This window comes from Choloepus didactylus (genome assembly GCF_015220235.1).
Source record: "Choloepus didactylus isolate mChoDid1 chromosome 23 unlocalized genomic scaffold, mChoDid1.pri SUPER_23_unloc2, whole genome shotgun sequence".
In the NCBI taxonomy this organism is placed as follows: domain Eukaryota; kingdom Metazoa; phylum Chordata; class Mammalia; order Pilosa; family Megalonychidae; genus Choloepus; species Choloepus didactylus.
In genome coordinates this window covers 165553-185475 of record NW_023637596.1, presented here as the reverse complement: position 1 = coordinate 185475, position 19923 = coordinate 165553, and the positions used below count along the sequence as shown (strand labels likewise).

At 41.3% G+C, this 19923-nt stretch overlaps 1 protein-coding gene across 1 annotated transcript in view; it reads left to right on the top strand.

Annotated features, from left to right (window-relative positions):
- LOC119525005 overlaps nt 1-11275 on the top strand; it is a 35429-nt gene extending 24154 nt beyond the window's left edge. Inside the window, exons 7-20 of the mRNA XM_037823703.1 lie at nt 78-151; nt 1578-1602; nt 3200-3229; nt 3333-3403; nt 3834-3858; nt 5633-5703; nt 6130-6154; nt 6839-6909; nt 7306-7330; nt 8067-8117; nt 9604-9689; nt 10099-10163; nt 10253-10344; nt 11108-11275. Coding sequence (XP_037679631.1) covers nt 3223-3229; nt 3333-3403; nt 3834-3858; nt 5633-5703; nt 6130-6154; nt 6839-6909; nt 7306-7330; nt 8067-8117; nt 9604-9689; nt 10099-10163; nt 10253-10344; nt 11108-11157 — 639 coding nt within the window. The 5' untranslated portion in view covers nt 78-151; nt 1578-1602; nt 3200-3222 and the 3' untranslated portion in view covers nt 11158-11275. The remainder of the gene's footprint in view (nt 1-77; nt 152-1577; nt 1603-3199; nt 3230-3332; nt 3404-3833; nt 3859-5632; nt 5704-6129; nt 6155-6838; nt 6910-7305; nt 7331-8066; nt 8118-9603; nt 9690-10098; nt 10164-10252; nt 10345-11107) is intronic.
- Nucleotides 11276-19923: the final 8648 nt, after the last annotated feature.

Sequence of the window (19923 nt, the reverse complement as noted above, 5' to 3'; positions counted from 1 at the left end):
GTCCATGTCAAGCATAGTCTCCTGAGTAAGGTGTGAGCTTCATCCTGAGTGCACTGATGGTTCCTCTGTGTCTCCAGTAGCTCCCCTGGAGGATCTGACAGAGGAGGCTCCTGGTGACAGGGTGGATGAGGAGTCCCTGCCTGATGCCAAGGTAAGGACATCTGTGTTTTAGATAGAAATGTTCCTTCTCATACTCATTTTTGTCAATTGAGTATTTAGATCTTAAAATACAATGATGTCCCCCTTGAGGAGCCTGTGGAGAATGCAGGGGTATTCGCCTACCCCACCTCCATGGTTGCTAACATGACCACAGACATAGGGGACTGGTGGTTTGATGGGTTGAGCCCTCTACCATAAGTTTTACCCTTGGGAAGACGGTTGCTGCAAAGGAGAGGCTAGGCCTCCCTGTATTTGTGCCTAAGAGTCTCCTCCTGAATGCCTCTTTGTTGCTCAGATGTGGCCCTCTCTCTCTGGCTAAGCCAACTTGAAAGGTGAAATCACTGCCCTCCCCCCTACGTGGGATCAGACACCCAGGGGAGAGAATCTCCCTGGCAACGTGGAATATGACTCCCGGGGAGGAATGTAGACCCGGCATCGTGGGACGGAGAACATCTTCTTGACCAAAAGGGGGATGTGAAAGGAAATGAAATAAGCTTCAGTGGCAGAGAGATTCCAAAAGGAGCCGAGAGGTCACTCTGGTGGGCACTCTTACGCACACTTTAGACAACCCTTTTTAGGTTCTAAAGAATTGGGGTAGCTGGTGGTGGATACCTGAAACTATTAAACTACAACCCAGAACCCATGAATCTTGAAGACAGTTGTATAAAAATGTAGCTTATGAGGGGTAACAATGGGATTGGGAAAGCCATAAGGACCACACTCCACTTTGTCTAGTTTATGGATGGATGTGTAGAAAAGTAGGGGAAGGAAACAAACAGACAAAGGTACCCAGTGTTCTTTTTTACTTCAATTGCTCTTTTTCACTCTAATTATTATTCTTGTTATTTTTGTGTGTGTGCTAATGAAGGTGTCAGGGATTGATTTAGGTGATGAATGTACAACTATGTAATGGTACTGTAAACAATCGAAAGTACAATTTGTTTTGTATGACTGCGTGGTATGTGAATATATCTCAATAAAATGATGATTAAAAAAAAAATTAAAAAAAAAAATAAAAGTATCCAGCAGAAAAAAAAAAAAATACAATGATGTACATTATACATTTTAGCTGTTTCAGGAGAAGAAAAAGTTTGATGGGAACCTCCTATGTGAGATCCCTGGTATGAGAGGGCATTACAATTTGCAGCATCAGATTACAAATCATATGGGAGCAGACATTTACCTCAGCAGACATTTTTCTTCCTGTTTAAGACTTTTGTAATTACCATCAAAATTGACTTGAGAAGACAAATCCTCCAGGAGCATCTTGAGCCTTTCCTATAGGAGGCTGCTACACATATTCATGGGATCTTGACTTTACCACTGTTTCACTTCTGTTTTTATAAAATATGAAGATCTTTCCAGAATTGACACAGCATGGCCTGATCCTCACTGTGTTTTCTTCTCTGCAATTGTAGGTGACCTTGAAAGCAAGCAGAAATGGTAGGTATTCTGGGCTCATCCAACTGCTGTGGGAAGAAGTCAAGATAAAATAGGGGTCTTCATAGGAGCTTTTGTCTGGAGAGCCAGCCTCATTCCAGCTTCATAGGGTAATGAAGATTGGGATTAGAAGAAAAAATTCAGTTAGTGAACCTGTCCTTCTTTCTGTGGTCCCTGGTAACACCTGTGTTCCTTTCAGGTGGTGCAGTTTTGAGTGTGTGGGGGCTTAGGGAAGTCTATGTGTGAGTCTCTGTGGTTTAATTGGAGTTTGTATGTGAGTTTGGGGGAGTGACTGTGCATTTCCACAGGTGATAGGTCCCACTTACACTGGACAGTTGCCAGTAACAACTTTCTCAAATATACCCCATTACCACGACACTTTTCATATGCATTTGTTTGTTCTAACTTCACCAAAGTTGTATCTGTGGTTTGCTTACTATCCCTGTGACACAGATGGAGAAATTGTGGTGCAGAGATGAATGGCCCAAGCTCTTGTGTTGCTAACAGGAAAGGTCCTAAATGTGAACTCAGGCTTGCAGCCCCAATGTCAGTGCCCTTATCTCTCAGTCATATGATCACTAGACACCATACAAGGGATTTCCAGCATTTCTGTATATGCTTGTCATTACCTGAGCCTACAGAATCTCAGACTATCCATCATCATAAGGTAACCTGAGTGGATCCATGGACGAGGGCAGCTAGCTGTTTGATTATTGCAGACTTTGGCATAGTTTTCAGTGTCAAGGCATGTAGAAGGTCCACATACTTCCATCAGATCAAAATTCTGAGCTGTTGGTGTCATGTATGAGAACCTGTTCAACAACCTGGACTGAGGGCACAGTTCAGCAGCTCACCCAAAGCAGATTGGCATCGGGAAGATGATTTGTTGCATTTGATGACATCATCACCATGAACCCTAGAGATAGTCAAATCCTTTGAGTGACACACACTAGGGCCAATGACAAAAACTCAAATAGGACTTGGTTCTTCCCCTGGTGTGCAGCACTTTTGTTGAAATCCTCCTATTCACCTGGGTTAGATGGTGTCAGCACTCAAACCATGCATCCCTCCATAATGACCATCCCACTATTGAGGGCAAGTGATGGACAATGAACAGTTCAATGAATACACAACATAGTATAGGAAAGGAAGGCTGAAGGAAAACTATGATTAACAAGTAATGATTTTTAAATGGTAAGATTTTCCATATTTTAAAATTTTCTATAACTGTCTTTAAAACAAATTGTTAGTGAATGGATACAAAAAATGTATTGCCTCAAATTGAATCCAGTCCACCAACAAAGATGCTTCTAATCAAGTGGAAATTCCTACCGAACACATTTAAATGTACTGCCAGTCTGTGTGGATCCATGGTGGTTGAATTGGTGTAGAAATGTCAGGAAGATACTAGCAATTTAGGTGAGATACTGAACAAGCAAGAAGTATGATGAGACACTGTCAATGAGTCATAGTGTGTATTTTAGTGGCATTTGTAGACTGACTATTGCTGGTAGCTTTAGTTTGCCATTAGCTACCAAACTAAGGCTTTCATTCTTGTTTCTTTCCTACTCTGTTTGCTATTGTCCTTTCACCATGGAAGATGGCCACTCTGCAGCTCACACCATGCTTGGTAAACTGCCAACTCCACACTAGCATGTTGTCCCAAGCCAGAATTCTCCCTGGGCAATTCATGAATAACACAGCAATGTGCTGAGAGTCCCCTTGTATCCTAGCTCCCCAGAAGCAGCTGATGGTGGCAGTTACCAGTGACCAAGAGGATGAGGAGACCCTACCTAATGAAGAGGTGAAGTAGCTATTCTTTGTCTAATGTAGAGAGGTTGCTTTTTGGTTTCTTTATCAATTGATTCCAGGTCATGATGTCTGCTCATGTACATTATATATAACATATAAAATTTCTTTGGGTCAGAGAGTATGGAGTTGTAACCTCTTCCAAATGATCTGTGATTCAAGCAGGAGGGCATCCACAATGGTAGCAGCTGGTTATAAACTATGTGGCTCTCTCAGCTGCATTTTTTTCAGTTAGATTAAGAATTTTATAATCAGCTGAACAGGACTTCAGAGGTGCATGTCTGGGAAAAGCCTGTGAATTCCAGATTCATGTCCATACATGCTTATGGGGTCTTTGGTTTTCCTAATGGTGCCAGGGAAGGAAAATTCCCGTTGAAATGGGATATAGCATGATCTGATCCTCATAGGGGTTTCTCTAATTGCAGATGCCACCTGGAGCAAGTGAAAATGGTATGTATCTAGAATTACTGTGAAAAATTCTTGATGAAAGTCGACCAAGGCATTGTTAGTAGGTTTGCCTCATGAGCCATTATTGTTCCAGCTCTTTGTGGGAATGAGGGTTGGGGATGTGATTAATAAAAAGTATTTTCCTTGGGAAGGATTATGGGCTTGTTCTACAGTCCTGAAAGCAGCTGTGCTGCCCTTAAATGGCATGGATTTTTGAGTATGGTGGTTATCGGACATGTATGTGTGACTCTATGTGGTGTGATTTGTGAATGTGGTGGAGGAGAGGGAGTTTGTGTGTGTGTGTGTGTGTGTGTGTGTGTGTATGTGTGTGTTTCCCCAAGAGATTTGTTCAGCTTGTATAACTGCCATTGTGAACTTTTTCACTAACAATCCCATGACCCCTGACACATTGTATATAATGTCATTCATAAAAAGCTCAGAACAGTCATTCCTCTCCCTCGTTATGTTTACTTTCCCCATCCTTTACATAGAGGTTCTGAGGTTTGGAGATTAGTGACCCCAGATCTCAAGTCCCTAAGTGGAAGAGCCAAAATGTAAACCCAGGCATTTGGCCCCTGGGCCGATGCTCTGAACTGCTGAATTGCACTTACATCACAGCTATGGGTTATCAGACAAATGAAAGGGACTTCTACAATCTATGTATATTCCAGGAAGTGCTCAAGTTTACAGGGATCCTAAACAGTATTCTATATTTGCTGGACTCAGGGGTCATAAAATGCTTGTTAGCATTATGTGCAGTATGCCAGATACTTAGACACATGAGTCTGAAAAGCACATTGAAATCTCCATGTTTCTAGCAAATTCACAAGTTCTGAGAGTTGAGAGGCATCAGTAGGACAAGCTAGTCAACTTCTGCCCATGCTGGGTCACTTCTCAGTACATGGCCCAAGCAGACAAGAATCAGAAAGATATTTTCATCTGTTTGAAAACTTCATAACCTCAGGCCCTACAGATGTTCAAACCTGTGAGCTTCACGTTCAAGGGACAGTAAACAATAAGATCTTAAATGCCCACTTAGTCATTAGCCTAATGTTCATCACCCTCATACATCTCTCCTGTAGACCTGCCTCACAGCCTCAGTGCTCAACCCATTCCTCTGTCCTAAGAAGAGTCACACTGTGGGCTGTTTATTGTGAGCACAGTCACACCACTCAATGAGTACACACACATGGTAATGAAGAGGAATTAAAAGGAAAAATAGTATGTTGTGGACATGGTTATTTTTAAGAAATAATGCCTCAGTAGTATAGAAACCTGTGTAATTATTATCTTTATGAAAATCTTAGTGACTCTATAGGAAAGAATTTTCCTAGAATTAAATCAGTCCACCAAAAAAGGTTGCTTATAATAAAGGGGAACATACTACACTAGGCGTTCTTTGGATCCATGGAGATTGCAGTGATCTGAGGAATTTCATTAGGACACTGACACTTAGCCTAACTTCAAGAGAAGTGGGATGAGTGATGGGACCATGTCAGGAATCAGAGCATCTATTCAATAACCATTTGTAGATGGATTATTTCTGGTTGTATATGAATGCCTTTAGCTGCACAGCCAGAGAATCTTATTTCATGTTTATTTCCTGCCCCTCTCCTTTGCCATCCTTTTCTCCATGGAGGATGGCCCAGCAAAAGATCATTCCAGGCTTTTTATCCATTAGCCTCCTTATTCTGTTGCCCCTTCCCAAGATATGTGGAGCTTGCCAAATAACCCATGAGCTACCCCTTGATGTACTGACACTTACCCTGTGTCCTAGAAACCCCTGAGTGCCTGTTAGAGGAGCCTCATGGTGACACGGCAGATGAGGACATTCCATCTAATTCCATGGTAAGGTTGCCTTTGAGATAAGATCGATTGTTTTTCTTTTTCAGATGAGTTTAGATAGAAAAATCTGGCTATGTAATTACAGAAATACATATGATTTCCAAGGTCATGAGTATGTTTACTGTGAGCTTATTACAGATCCCTGAAACAAGAGGGCAGCAGCAGGGATCAGCTGTATGATATGGGACCTTTTCCTCAGCAGCAGGTTTTCCTTGGGTTAAGAATTTCTTTAATTCCTAAACAAAATAGATACATCATTCAGGAAATCTTGTGAACTCCCATAAATGTCTGCTACAATAGCTTATGTGGTGTTTGACTCAGCCATGTTCCCCATCTGCTTTTCTGAAGGCACCAAGACAGCAAAAGACTTCTGCAAACACGAGACACAATGCTCTGATCCTCATAGTGTTTTCTTTTCTCTAATTGCAGGTGGGCTCAGAGTTGAGTGAAAATGGTATGTATTTTGGAATCACTTGCTGTTAAAAACCTCGAGATTATTAAAAAAAACATGGCTTTTGTGCTTGCCTTAGGCTGGAGAGGCACCCAGCTTCCAGCTTCCAGGTGGGAATGAGGACAAGGGATGTGATTATGCTATAGGTAAAGAAAAATGGTCAAGTTCTGCAGTTCTCGTAAGCAGCTCTGTTCATTTAGGTGGTGAATGTTGGCATGTACAAGAATTGGGAATGTCTTTGTGTAAGTCTTTGTGATGTCATTATGAAGGTAGTGATGAGGGTGAGTGTGTGTTTCCCCAGAAACTTTTCCCACCATCATAGAACAATAGTTAAGGAGACTGAGATGATCTTAGAACATGTCAAGGAGATAGTGGCATTTTGATAGTGCTTCATATTGGGCAGGAGGAGTGATAAGAGTCTAACATTGAAAAATAGCATGTATTTTCATACTATTTGTAGATTATTTCCCATTGCTTTGTGATATCTTTAGCTACAAAGCCAAGGACTCCCCCCATTTTCTCCTACTACTCCTCTTTGCCAGCCTCCTTCCATCCCACAGAAGCTCATTTTATGCTTCTTCACTACCCACCTCCATATTGCTCTGACCTAGTCCATATCAAGCAGTGTGCCCTGAGTTATCCAGGAGCAACACCCCCAATGTACTGACTTAATCTGTTTCCTCCTAGCTCCCACCAAGGGCCTACTCAAGGAACTTCTGCAGGCCACAGCAGTAGAGGAGGCCCCATATTATTCTGAGGTAAGTTTGCTTTTCTTTGTCTCAGAACTGTTGCTTTCTTGGTTTCCTTCTTTTTCAATCCAATTCAGATATGGAAATATGACCATGTACATATAATAGCTGATACATACAATTTCCTTGGTGGGGGCAGTGTTCAATGGAAGCCTATTACTAACTGATCTATGATTCAAGAAGGAAAATTTAAATAGGAGCATCACTTATATTTTAGAGTAAGGTGTATTTTCTTTAGCAGCATTATTTTCTCCTAGATTAGAGATCTGTCATCCAGGAAAAGCTTATGTCTTTTCCACAGATGTTGCTTCAAGTGCTTTTGGATTTCCTTGACTTGACCACTCTTTCTTAAATTATCCTCACATTGTTCTTTTCCTCACAGTGTTTTCTTTTCTTTAACTACAGGTGGCCCGGATAATAAACCCCAATGGTAGGTATTCAAGACCATAACTTCCTGACGAAAAACCTAAATGATAAGAAAGGTGGGTCTTCCTTGCTGGCTTTAGTCTAGAGAGGCTCTTCCCCAGTTCCACCCTCAATTTCAGCTGCCCAGGGGAAATAAGAATTGGGATGTGTTGAAGGAAACCAGTATTCTAGGTGAGAACTAGGGTCCTATTCCTTGAGTATTTGGGTTCTTTTTAGGCAGCATGTGTTTGTGTGCATGTGAGAAGTGTGTATCCATATGTCATTGTATGTGATGTGATTCTCAATGTACATGTGTTTAATGCATAGAAAAATGTGATTTAAATTCTTGTTACTGAGCACCACACAGTCAGGGCATCTGCAGCACATTTTAGTTGTAGGCATTTTTCAGAAGCCCAGTAGGCTTTTCTACTAGTTAGCTGTGGTATTGACAATATAGAGAGAATATTTCCATTTTCATAAAATGCTCTCCTGGGCAGCTGCCTAGAGTCTGGCACTGGGTGTGTTCATTGAACTCACCTAACACAGTGTGTGTCCACAACAGTCGGAAATTCAGAATAAAATAGGATGTGAGTGGTTATGGTCCAGCTGAATGGGGAAATGAGAAGTTTGATCCCAGGGAAGGTCTGGGATCAAAGGGGAAAAGCACAGTGATATTTGCTGGCCAGTAAGGCCTCAAGTGTACAATGAAGGGATGGGTGTGCCACTCTAACAATTTTTTGTGGATCTTTGCATTCCTAAAGATTGGCTGGCTTATCGGCGATATTCCAGCAGTGATGAAGATGACAATCCAGGTAGGTAACAATACAGAAGGAAGAATCCCATGGGAAAGGGGCGCCAGGGGCACCTGTTGTTGGTGTTTCACCTTGTACTTTGTAGACTAAGGAAAGGGATGAGAAATTTGAAAGTAGAGGAAATATATATGGAGGTCTGCTTTGTTCTCTTCATATTTTAAGTACATAGTAGAGGTATTAGGACCATGGGCTTTAAGTGTTTTGTGTCTGCTGTCATCTTTTGTTGCTTTGCTTTCCCACTAGCTCTGTTCTTTTCATACCTTGACCATCACCAAGGACAAAGCCTTTGGTTTTCTAGGCTGACTCCCCATGTTCCCATGTCCTGAAGAGGTGTTCTGGGAAGCATACACTTGAACAAACTTGTAGTCTCCACTTATGACCCAAATATAAATCCTGGGATTAGGAATAAAATCAGAATTTTCATTCATTTGACATAAGTATGTGTCTAGTTGGCTTCTCCATACCTTCCAAGGCCTGGCAGGGTTTCTGGAGGACTAGTGTAAAGGGGCTGCTGGCTTGTTTCACTCACTGGCTCCCACAGTCCCACAGTCCTGGCCTCCTGGAACTGACAAGGCCCAGGAGAGAGCCTCTGGGTAGCTTGGCCAGGGTGACACTTCTCCTCTCAGAACCCACAGCACCAGCCAGACAGCTCTGCCCTGTCCTTACACACCAGCCATTCTCCTTCCTTTTCCTTCCTCAGTCTTCTCTAGGTTCCCTTCCCTCCCAGTCATTCCAAGGCTTGATAAAACACTGGAAGTTTCCACTGACTTAAGTGGTCATACCTCCTGTACTTTTATTGTCTGAATTGAAGTCTGTGGGAATATGGGCAGGTTACTTTATCTCTAGTTTCATGTTCATCCTCTCTAACAGGCTAGAAAACCTGTAGGGATGTGAGGACAAAGTGTCTCCCATGAACCTAAGGGTATACCTAAGGGTACAGGACAATCACTTGATTTGTGGGGTTGGTGGTCACTCTTCTACAGGACCTGATTCAACTCCAGGCCTCTGACAGTTGGTCCATGTAGAAGGATGGATTGGATAATTGATCCCTTGATTAATTGGAGAGGTTCACAGTACACTCTTGATTTTTCCTCTAATTTCATGCTGGAGAACAATTTGATCAGTGGAAGTGGGAAAAGAGAAAGGATATGGACAGTGCTTAGGGGGGAAAGAAGCAGCAAGGGAGAGAAAGGAAGAGAGGATCCATCATGCACAGAAAACTATGGAGACAGTGTCTGCCAGCTTAGAGGAAAGGGAGAACATGGGCATTTCTCACTATCCACATTTATGGTACTTGAAGGCCAGAAGAGAGACCTTGGAGATCCTAGACCCACTCCCACATGGCAGAGGTGAAGTGATCAAGGCCCTGGGAGAGGAGTATAGTGGTGAGGACAAAATTGTGTCCTGGGATCAGGTCACACCCTGACACCAACAAAAGGACTCGAGTTCTCCCCTCGACTCTAACTGAACTCTTTCCTTTTCCAAGGCGAACGCATCACAGTTACTGCCCTCGTCCATTCAGAGGCATTCTTTACAGATTCAGAGGATTCTGATGGAGAAGACAATTTCCATGTAATTTATTTCCTTTTTTGGTCTCTTTTTAAATCATTGTTTCTTATCTCTCAGCTTCTTTGTACCTCTTCCCTACTCTGTCTTCCTATCTTTATTTGATGGTGATCTTGAAGTTCATGCTCTCACTAAGGAAATTTAGGTCCTGGAGTAGGTTTTTCTAAAAACTTTCTCCACCCTCCTCCCCTACTTTTCTGGCATTGCCCTGATTTCCAAGTCTACTTTACACCTTGAATATTCTCATGTAACTCTGAATGGATCAGGCAGGAGGCCATGCTGCAAGTCTGATAGCTTGGGCCACACCCTGAAGAGGGGACACTTGTGTAGTTCATTCTGGGCTGGGCACCCCCCACAGAAGATTGTTCCTACACATGGTGTCTCCAGACATGCAAGTTTGTTCTCTTCCCTGCAGCTCTCTACTGTCTGTCAGGAGGAGGAGAACATAAACGAGAAACAAGAGGAAAATGAAGAGGAGAAGTGAGTGTGGAGTGGGTAGGATGAAGAGACGAAGGGACAGAAGCCCACATGCACTCCATTGCTTCCCACCTTTCTTTTTGGCATTTCAGGAACATAAGCATTACTGAGCTTACTGGGGTGGCTGCCATTGAGCAGGAACGTGGAACTGGGGACAAGACCTGGATGGTCAAAATAAGTGCAGGCAAGTGAATGATGTTCTGAGAACCCCTCTCCTGGGACTAGCAAACCATTCCATATAAGCCCCTAAGCTTGCTCAGCCATGCCTTCCACTGTCTCCTTAATTTGGAGGAGAGGATTCTAGTGCTTGTAAGGCTTTTATTACACTCTTAGAAAGGGTGTCTTTTGTAACCTTTATAATTCAGCATTTAGTAACATAAGATTATTTTCATTTTTGTTATCAAGCTTAATGATTTTTTAATTTAAAGGCACAGGCAAAGTTTAGTACTTGATTCAGCAAGAAAAATGATTATTAGAGAGGAAAAGGGAAGATCTCCAGGGAACTGTGCATTTTTAATGTGGAGATGTCGAGTGGACTATGTTGAAGGGAGGGGTGGAAAAGGCAGTGTCACTACTTCCACCCCTGTTCCTTCACAGCTCCTGCTCATCACGCAGAACAAGTATGGGGCATCTGCCTTTCATCCCAGACTCCTAGAGCCTTCTCTTTCCTCTGAGTCAGTTTCACTGTTCAGGGGAAATTTACCTGAAGGCAGCCCAGCCAAGCAGCTTTTATAGCCCGTCTATGCCAAAAGACAATTCCCTCAACACAGAGCAGTGAAGGGGCCTTGATGCCCTGTGGATCTGACTCCTGGGGATATCAGAGGCCCAAGGTCATCTCTCCAGAGTCCAATGTGCCTACTGGGTCCTGCAACCCACCACAGGGAGTTTCCCCCTCCATCCACATCTGTGCCACCCCAGTGATCCCAGAACCTGTGTGTGTGTTGTAGATACTACCCCAGAAAATGACAACAATGGCGAGATGGAGACCTCAGTCTGAGCCTTAAAGCCTCTGGACATAATGTGGTGGTTTGCAGTTGACATCAGAGAAGATACAAAGGAAACAGCCACCTCATGCTTATCCCCTTACAATCTCTTTTGCTAGTCAAACAATTAAATAAGAGTTTAGTTTTTTAATTGTACAAATTTAGCATTAATTTTAGAAATATGTTTTCTATTTAATGTTTGATTTTATTATAATAAATGATATTTTGGTACTAGTAGTTGTTTTTCTTAATATCTTCCCATGATATAAACACATAAATGAAAAAGCACCATGAGCAAAGCTAGATCTTAATGAATGATTGTAAAGCTGTCCCCTTATGGCTACAACCAAGGTCACTGCCTCTCTCATAAGAACCCTCATTTCCTCTTTGTTCAACAAATGATTGCTATTTAGTACTTAGAATCTTTCCTTAAGCCAATGTCTTTGTAGACATTTTGTTTACTGGCATCTCTTCACTCATCTGGAAGGGATATTGGTCTAACAGGATAACTTGGATGTCAGTGCTTGTTCTACTTACAGTAAAAGTCAGTTTTGTTGGGTATAAGGTCATTAATCATCATTTCTTTACACAAATTTATTTACCCATTATCTTCTGGCACAAAGTCTTCTCAAAAACATTGATGAGATTCTTATATTATTTCCATTATACCATTTGCACTTCTCTAGATGCACAAAGGATTTTTCTCATTCTTTAAAACCCAGTAATTTTATTATAATATCTCTTGCCATTATTCATTCTTAGTCACTGCTCAATGTCTATTTCATATTTGCAGCTGAAAGCATTTTCATTTCTAGATAAAAAAACTAATTTTTAATGTTTTTCTCTTATCTCTGTTTTGGGTTTCTCTTTTAGGCACTCAGTGATTCATATATTGGATGTTCTAGTCCTATCTTCAACTGTTGCCATTTCTCCTCAATCTTTTACAATCTGTTTGATATTTTCATATTGTCCCCTTGTTCACCTTATGTTTCATAAAGGCATTATCTTGTCATTGTGTTTCTTCTTGTTTACATTTCATTTATCAAGGATTTTTCTTTTGTTTCTCTCTCATATCCTGAGATAAGACCCTCATTTTTGAAGGTTTTCCTATTGGGTTTATGAAAGACTTTCATATCTGGTTTCATTACAGTATATAAAATATAGCAAGATAAAGGCGTTTCATTTATTTATACTGGTGTTACACTGCACTTAATCCTTTTTCCTCAATATTTTGCATTGGAGTTGGCATGAATATTCTTCTTTTTGATCATTTTATATTGATTTTTTTCTCAATATCATACACATTAGTATGATTTAGGGTAGCTTTCCCAACCTCCCAAGCTGTCTGTCTCTCCTGTTATTTCTGGGCAATTCTAAACTTTTTGGCAGCTTGCTTCTTGGTATTTCTTGCTTCTGTATTTCATCCACTCTTATATTTGGGTCTGCACTCTCACTATCTCTGCTGCACCTGTCCTCTATTTTGTTTCTCCATCTGATCACTGATTACTGCCCCTTATTTAGAATCTTATCTTGGAAGGAAACAACTAACACCATCTTGTTGAAATCTGGTCATTACCTTTAAATGTGCATGTATATTCAGAATCAGTTTGCCATTAAGTATATTTTCAATTATATGTCCTAAAATGCATATGGTTTCTGAATTATGATTGTTTTATTTTTAAATTATTAAATTTTGTTCCTAATTATATTTTTGTGAAGCATTTTCATTGATTTTCATCATTCATATTTGAGGAGTTTGATTTCAGATTTATTAATTTTCTGTTTATTTAGGTTTTAGGAATTTGGTTTTAGTGATGCCAATTTATTTTTAATTGTTTTCTAAAATTTATTTCTATTGCTAATCACATAGGTTCAGAATAATTAGAACTGGACCTACAGTTTTACCATCAAATGGTTTTCCTGTTATTGGGCATATACACCAGGATCCCCCAAAGTAACTTGTGTATATCACATGGTCCAAAAGATCATAATTAACTTTTGTCCATACTGCATTTCAAAAAATGATTTTAGAAATAACGTCTAGAAAGAATGAACAGATTGAATTCTGTTCACTGATTTTAAAACATTTATGTACACATAAAATCCTCCCAGCTTTATTATACCATGATTCTAGTACTAAGCATCTTGAAAACAAGTATATTAGTAAGAATTCTGTGGATTGAAACCATTAAAAAGTTGGACTCCTACATTGGGCTAAATTCTGGGATTCAGAAATGCACTGCAGGCTTCCTCTACCCTGGGAACCTTCTGCTCACTGAGTGGATGGTCCTTTATGGAAGTCAGTGTAGCTTGTTCACAATTGCATGGATAGCAACTTCCTTTGGCATCTCTCTTTACAAAATACAAGAGTTACATCATACAAGACCCCTTCATGCCTTTGACATGCCCAGCTCCCCAGGACCTGTCCGGATGATCACAGAATGCACCCAGACCTGGTAGTGTTCACTCTGCATTTAGGCCCCTGAGATCACTGGAGGCCTCTCCTCCTTCCTTCCCAGGCCTGAGCCTCTCCAGAGAAACCTCCATTCCCAGAGCCCAGAAAGCAGATCCATCCAGAACCCGTAGTCCTCTCCCATGAGCTCATGCAGCAAAAAATGCTATCAGGAGCTAATGTACCTCCACTGGAGACTTCCTGTTATCAGGCATATACACAGAGGGGGGGGGGATCCCTGCTCAGGATATAGACTAGAAAATGAAGCAGTGCTTTTGAGCATCAACAATGCACTGGGGAGTGAAGAAGATCGAGACCATCTCAGACTCCAGTGCCAGATGGTCTTCCACTCTTTCACCCTCCTTACATTTAGTCCTATATCTATCGATTCATTAAACACCTGAATTCACACCAATTCAAAAAAATCCAGCCCATTTCAACAGAGTACATTGTAATTCTTGCCTGCACATACTTTTAACTTTATTTTCTGAATACACAGGAAGTGGATGGGAAAATTGCATCACAAATGCTGTGGTATTAGTGGATGGAATTAGTCTTTTTGTCACATTTTACATTGTGTGTCTTTTTGTGTTCCCTTCTATTTAACATTGCACTCCTTGACTATGTTGTCCCCACTGCTACCGTCTCTGCTAAAAGTTAGAACACCTTGTGAAAACTCATGATAATGAAACTTTTCACTCTTGTGATGTTGTGAATGATTAATTTATATAACAGCATTTTGGTTGAGTTCTGGCTGACCTAGTTATGTAAGAATTTGTGGGCTTATCTAAGGGATATTTTTTTTACCATAGGGATATAATTCTTAATGGAGGGCTGCAAGTCTGGTACATCACATGGGGACTGGGAAGCAGGGCTGTGGAATATCTCTGAGAACAGGATTGGATGTCTTCCTTGGGGGATTTGGGATCACTCTGAGAGCAGGCTGGGGTTCTCATAGGATGTGGAGCTCTCTGAAAGAGAAAAATAATCCACTGTGTCCACTCTTGTGAAAGCCACACATCAGAGATCTACAGTGAGTTCAGCAGGAGCAAGGGTATGAAAATTGCTCAATGTCATCAGTAATCAGAGAAATGCATGTTTAAACTGGAAGTTCTCATTCCCATATCTAACAGAATGGACACAGTTTGGTTAAGGAAGACCTTCAGGAGGGAAGGCACACACCCAGTACTCCTTCAGCCGTTGCTCTCTCTCAGTCCAGGCTGCTCAGACAGGTGTGCAGACCTTAGGGAGACAACCGGGGGCTATGGGCCTCAGTGATTAAACTAGCAAGCCCCAGCCCAGCAGGTGACTTTGCCACATAATGAGCATCAACTGCTCATCCAGGGTTGGTCAGTTGAAGGTGAAGCTAATTCTTTGTGGAGCTGTTACATGGCAGTTGGTCTGGAATGTTCTGGGTTCTGAGCCAGCATGGGAGCCAAGCAGACCCCTGGTCACTTTGTGTGTCTCCTGATCTCCCAGGAAGGCTCACATGAGGCAATTGAAAGTGTGAAGATGCTTGAGACAGATGGCCACAAGTTTGGGATGTCCCCTCATCCTTTACAGGTGCTTTGATTGGGGGAAATTGCTTTGTATTTCAGGTCAGGGATTGAAATGTAGAGGCATGAGGTTGGGTCAGGATTGGGGTCCTTCACTTGGTTCAGGCCAGGAAAGGGATTTTGTCAGGGCTGCTTTGATAAATCCCACATACTGGCTGACTTAACCATAGTAATTTATTTTTTAATGAATTGGTAACTAGTAGTCCAAAATCAAGGTGTCAGCAGAGCCATGCTTTCTCCAAAGACTTTAGAAATCCTCCATAATGTGGCAATCTCACTCGCTCGCTCTCTCTGTCTTCAAATTCTCTCTTCTACTTCCACATCCAACATCCTTTGCTTATAGGGACTTCAGACATTGGATTAACGCCCACCTCATTCAGTTGGGCCACACTTTTACTAATAATAGCATCTGCAAAGGTCCTATTTCCAAGTGGATTTACACCCAGGGAACAGGGAATTATGATATGGAAATAACGTGTGGGAGGATGAGATTCAATCCTCAGTAGGATTGAGGGGAGGTCTTGCTCCAGGGGTCCAGGGCCTTAGTTGTTGTTGTTTTTGAGGACCTCTGTTCCCAGGGAACCAGCCACATTTCTGCTCCAGATCCAACACATCAACATTCTGATTTTGGGAAGTCACCTAACTTCTCAAAACGTGAGTGTCCTTAACGATTTTGATAGCACTTATTCTCAATGAGCTGTAAAGCATAACTCCCATGGAAACGCTGAAAGTCAGTTTCCATCCTCTCCTGTCCTGAAGCCACCCAGGTACCCTCTCTGCAGGCAGCCATTACCATGTTTTCTGCTTTTTCTTCCAGGCATTTAATAATTGAACTTGCAGAGCTTTATGAAGTGCCAGTTTTCTTAAAGGTTTACCTGTATTTACTCATTTTAGCCTTGACATAATACTAGTAAGTAGGCTCTGTTAACATTTCCACACCACAGAACAGGAAACTGAGGCCCAGAGGGGCTAAGCTACCTTCCCAGGTACATGTGGTTTCTAAGTGGGATGCTCTCAGTCACTGTGCTGTGCAGCCTTCCTGTATTATCTCATCTATTTCATCTATTGCCCATGCAATTAGACTGTTCAGTATTTTAAATGTAAACTAAAGTACAAGATCCACCTTCTTAATCCAAATTTTGATTCTGGAAGTTTCTGAGTTCAAGATTTTGACATTCACATATATTATTAATATTTTCCCTATGGTCTTCTCCTAGCAAGATGTCAATAGTTCTCCATATTGTGAATGCAGTTTCCAGGACCTTGCCTCAAGGATACAAGAAAAAAAGAAACAGACATTAATGTATTCAAACATAGGACACACATAAGGATTGATTGACCATCTGGAAAATGGATGGCTCATCACCAGTGGTGGTTCAACAGCATCAAAATGGGCATCTGCCCAAATCCAAGGATAGACCATCAAATGTCACAACCTGCAACCTGCCACATGCAGGGCACTGTGGAAATTTAATCATGCAGTTGATTCAAGAGTAATGGTTTAGGGAATAACTATAAAAATGTTCATCTTTTATTATTGATATATAATATGCATACCATAAAACCCACCCTGTTAAAAGTAGGGTTATTATCTACTTACCTCATTACTCTCTTGTCCCTTCCTAAGGTATGTGCAGCTCCCCAAATATCCCATGCACTGCATCTTGATGTACTGAATCTTAATCTGTGTCCTTCTAGAAACCCCTGAGGGCCTGTTAGATGAGACTACTAGTGATAGGGCAGATGAGGAGGTTCCATCTAATTCCAAGGTAAGTTTGCCTTTCTATGAGATAACATCTGTTTTTATTTTTTTCCAAATGGGTTTAGATACAAAAGTCTGACTATGTAATTACAGAAATATATATGATTCCCAAGGACAGAGATATGTTTATTGGGAGCCTATTAATCACAGTTCCCTGATTCAAGAAGGCAGCAGCAGGGAGTCAACTGTATGACATGGGGCCTTTTCCTCAGCAGCAGGTTTTTCTCCTAGGGTTAAGAACTTTTTAATTACCAAATTAAACATCATTCAGGCAAAGCTTGTGCCTTTCCACATGTGTCTGCTAAAATTGCTTATGGGGTGTTTGACTCAACCTTTATTTCCCATCTGCTTTTCTAAAGGCACAAAGAGAGCAAAAGACTTGTGGAAACATGACACAGTATGATCTGATCCTCAGTGTTTTCTTTTCTCTAATTGCATATGGACTCACAGATGAGCAAAAGTGATATGTATTTTGGAATCACTTGTTGAGAAAAAAACTAGATGATCAAAGATCCAGGGCTTTTGTGCTTGTCTTCAGCTGGAGAGGCACCCAGATTCCGGCTTCCAAGTGGAAATGAGGATGGGGATGTGATTATGGTATAGATAAAGAAAAATTGTCATGTTCTACAGACCATGTTAGCAGCTGTTTTTCTTTAGGTGGTGAGTGTTGGTGTGTACAGGAGTTGGGAAGTGTCTGTATGTGAGTCTATGTTGTATGATTGTGAAGTTGGAGATGGGGGTGAGTGTGTGTGTTTCCCCAGGAGTTATTTCCCACCTTCATAACACAATAGCCAGTGTCAAATTTGCAAAATGTATTCTATCAGCATTGCATACTTTACATATATTTCCTCATTCACCTCATAATACTACCATACCTACAGCTGTATTTATGATTTCCACACCTCCAATGGACAAACTGAGGTGCAGAGATGGTTAGCCTAACATCTCAAATTACTAAGTGTAGGAGCCTATATGGGAAACCAGGCATGTGACCATGGCTGATGCCCAGAGCCACTATCTACACCCATCACTCAGCCATGGGATCATTGTACACTGTACAAGGGAGACTGACCATTCATTTGTATTCCAGTATCCAGACTACATGGACTCCAACCTCTGCTCTTCATTATAAGTGACCTCAGTGGTCTGATGATGCAAGGACATTACAGGTTTCTTTTACCACAGACAGTGGCCTTGCCATAGTATGAAATGCACAGAGAAACTCACATTCTTCTGATCAACTCACAGATTCTGAGATATGTTTGCTACCACCTAGCAGGTTAACTTATGTAAGTCCTCCACACCTGACTCCAGGTAGATAAGCATCCAGGAGTTATTCTAGTGTATTTGATAACATCTCCATGAGCCCTAGAAGAATTCAAATTCTATTAGCACCACAGCCAGGGCACAGGGACAATAAGAACTCAAGTTACCAGATGGTTATTGGCCTGGTGCACCTCACCCCTGGTTCAAGTTTTTCTCATGCCTCCCCTCAGTAATGAGCTCCCCCTTGGTGACTGGAGAGTACAAACATGGGCAGCCAACCCAATCAATGAATGCACACACAAGGTATAGGAAAGGAAGATTGGAAGGGAAAATATTACATGATTTATAATGGTTTATATTTAAAAGCTAGAATTTCAGTAACTTCAAATATTGTGTAATTGATTAATTCATGAAAAAGCAGTAATGAATTAATACACTAGAATGTTTGCCCTGCAATTTTATCCAGTCCCACAATAAAAGATTATACATAAAAATATCTTTTAAACAATTACTCTATTATTAAACTTTGGAAAGAAAATAAAATGCTAGGTACAAGCAAATGCAAAATCCTAAACAACATCATAAATTCAGTGTCAGCCTATGTGGGGATGTGGAGGTTGAGGTGGGCTTAGAACATGTCAAGGAGATAATGGCATTTTACTTGGGCTTAAAAATAGGCAGGAGGAGTGATAAGTATCCAACATTGAAAAATGGCACGTATTTTCATAGCATTTGTACATTGACTGTTTCCCATTGCTTTGGAATGTCTTCAGGTACAAAGGCCAAGGAGTACCTCCATTTTCTCCTGCTCTTCCACTCTGCCACCCTCCTTCCATCTCACAGAAGATCATTCTATGCTTCTTAACTACCCACCTCCATATTACGCTGACCTTGTCCAAATCAAGCAAATCACCCTGAGTTATCCAGGAGCAACACCCCCAAAGTACTGTGAATCTGGGTCCTCCTAGCTCCCCCCAAGGACCTGCTCAAGGACTTCTGCAGGCCACGGCAGAGAAGGCTCCATATAATTCTAAGGTAATGTTGTCTTTGTTTGAGATGGACCTGCTTTCTTGATTTCCTTTTTTTAATCCAATTTATAGAAATCTGACTATGTACATTATAACTGAGATATATAATTTCCTTGGCAGGGACCATGTTCAATGGGAGTGTATTACTAACTGATCTGTGATTCAAGAGGGGCATTTAAAATGGCAGCATCACATATTTTATGGTAGGGGGTATTTTGCTTAGCATCAATCTTTTCTCCTTGACTTGAGAGATACATCATCCATGAAAAGCTCATGTCTTTTTCCACAGATGTCGCCTCACTTACTTTTGGGTTTCCTAGACTTGACCACTCATTCTCAAATGGTTTCCAAAAATCAGTGAGAGGACAAAAGCCTTTGCAAGTGCCACACATCCAGTTCTGGTCCTCAGAGTGTTTTTTGTAACTACTGGTGGCCACAAGAGTAAAGAACAATGGTAGGTATTCAAGGTCACAACTTGCTGAGAAAAAAATCTATATTATAAGAAAGGTGGGTCTCCCTTGCTGGCTTTAGTCTAGAGAGGCTCTTCCCAACCCCCAACCAAAATCACACCTGTCAGGTTGAGGTAAGAATTGGGATGTGGTGAAGGAAATCAATATGCCACGGAAGCACTAGGGTCTTATTTCTTGTGTATTTGTGTTCTATTTAGGTTGCATGGGTTTGTGTACATGTGAGTGTGTATCCATATGTGATTATAC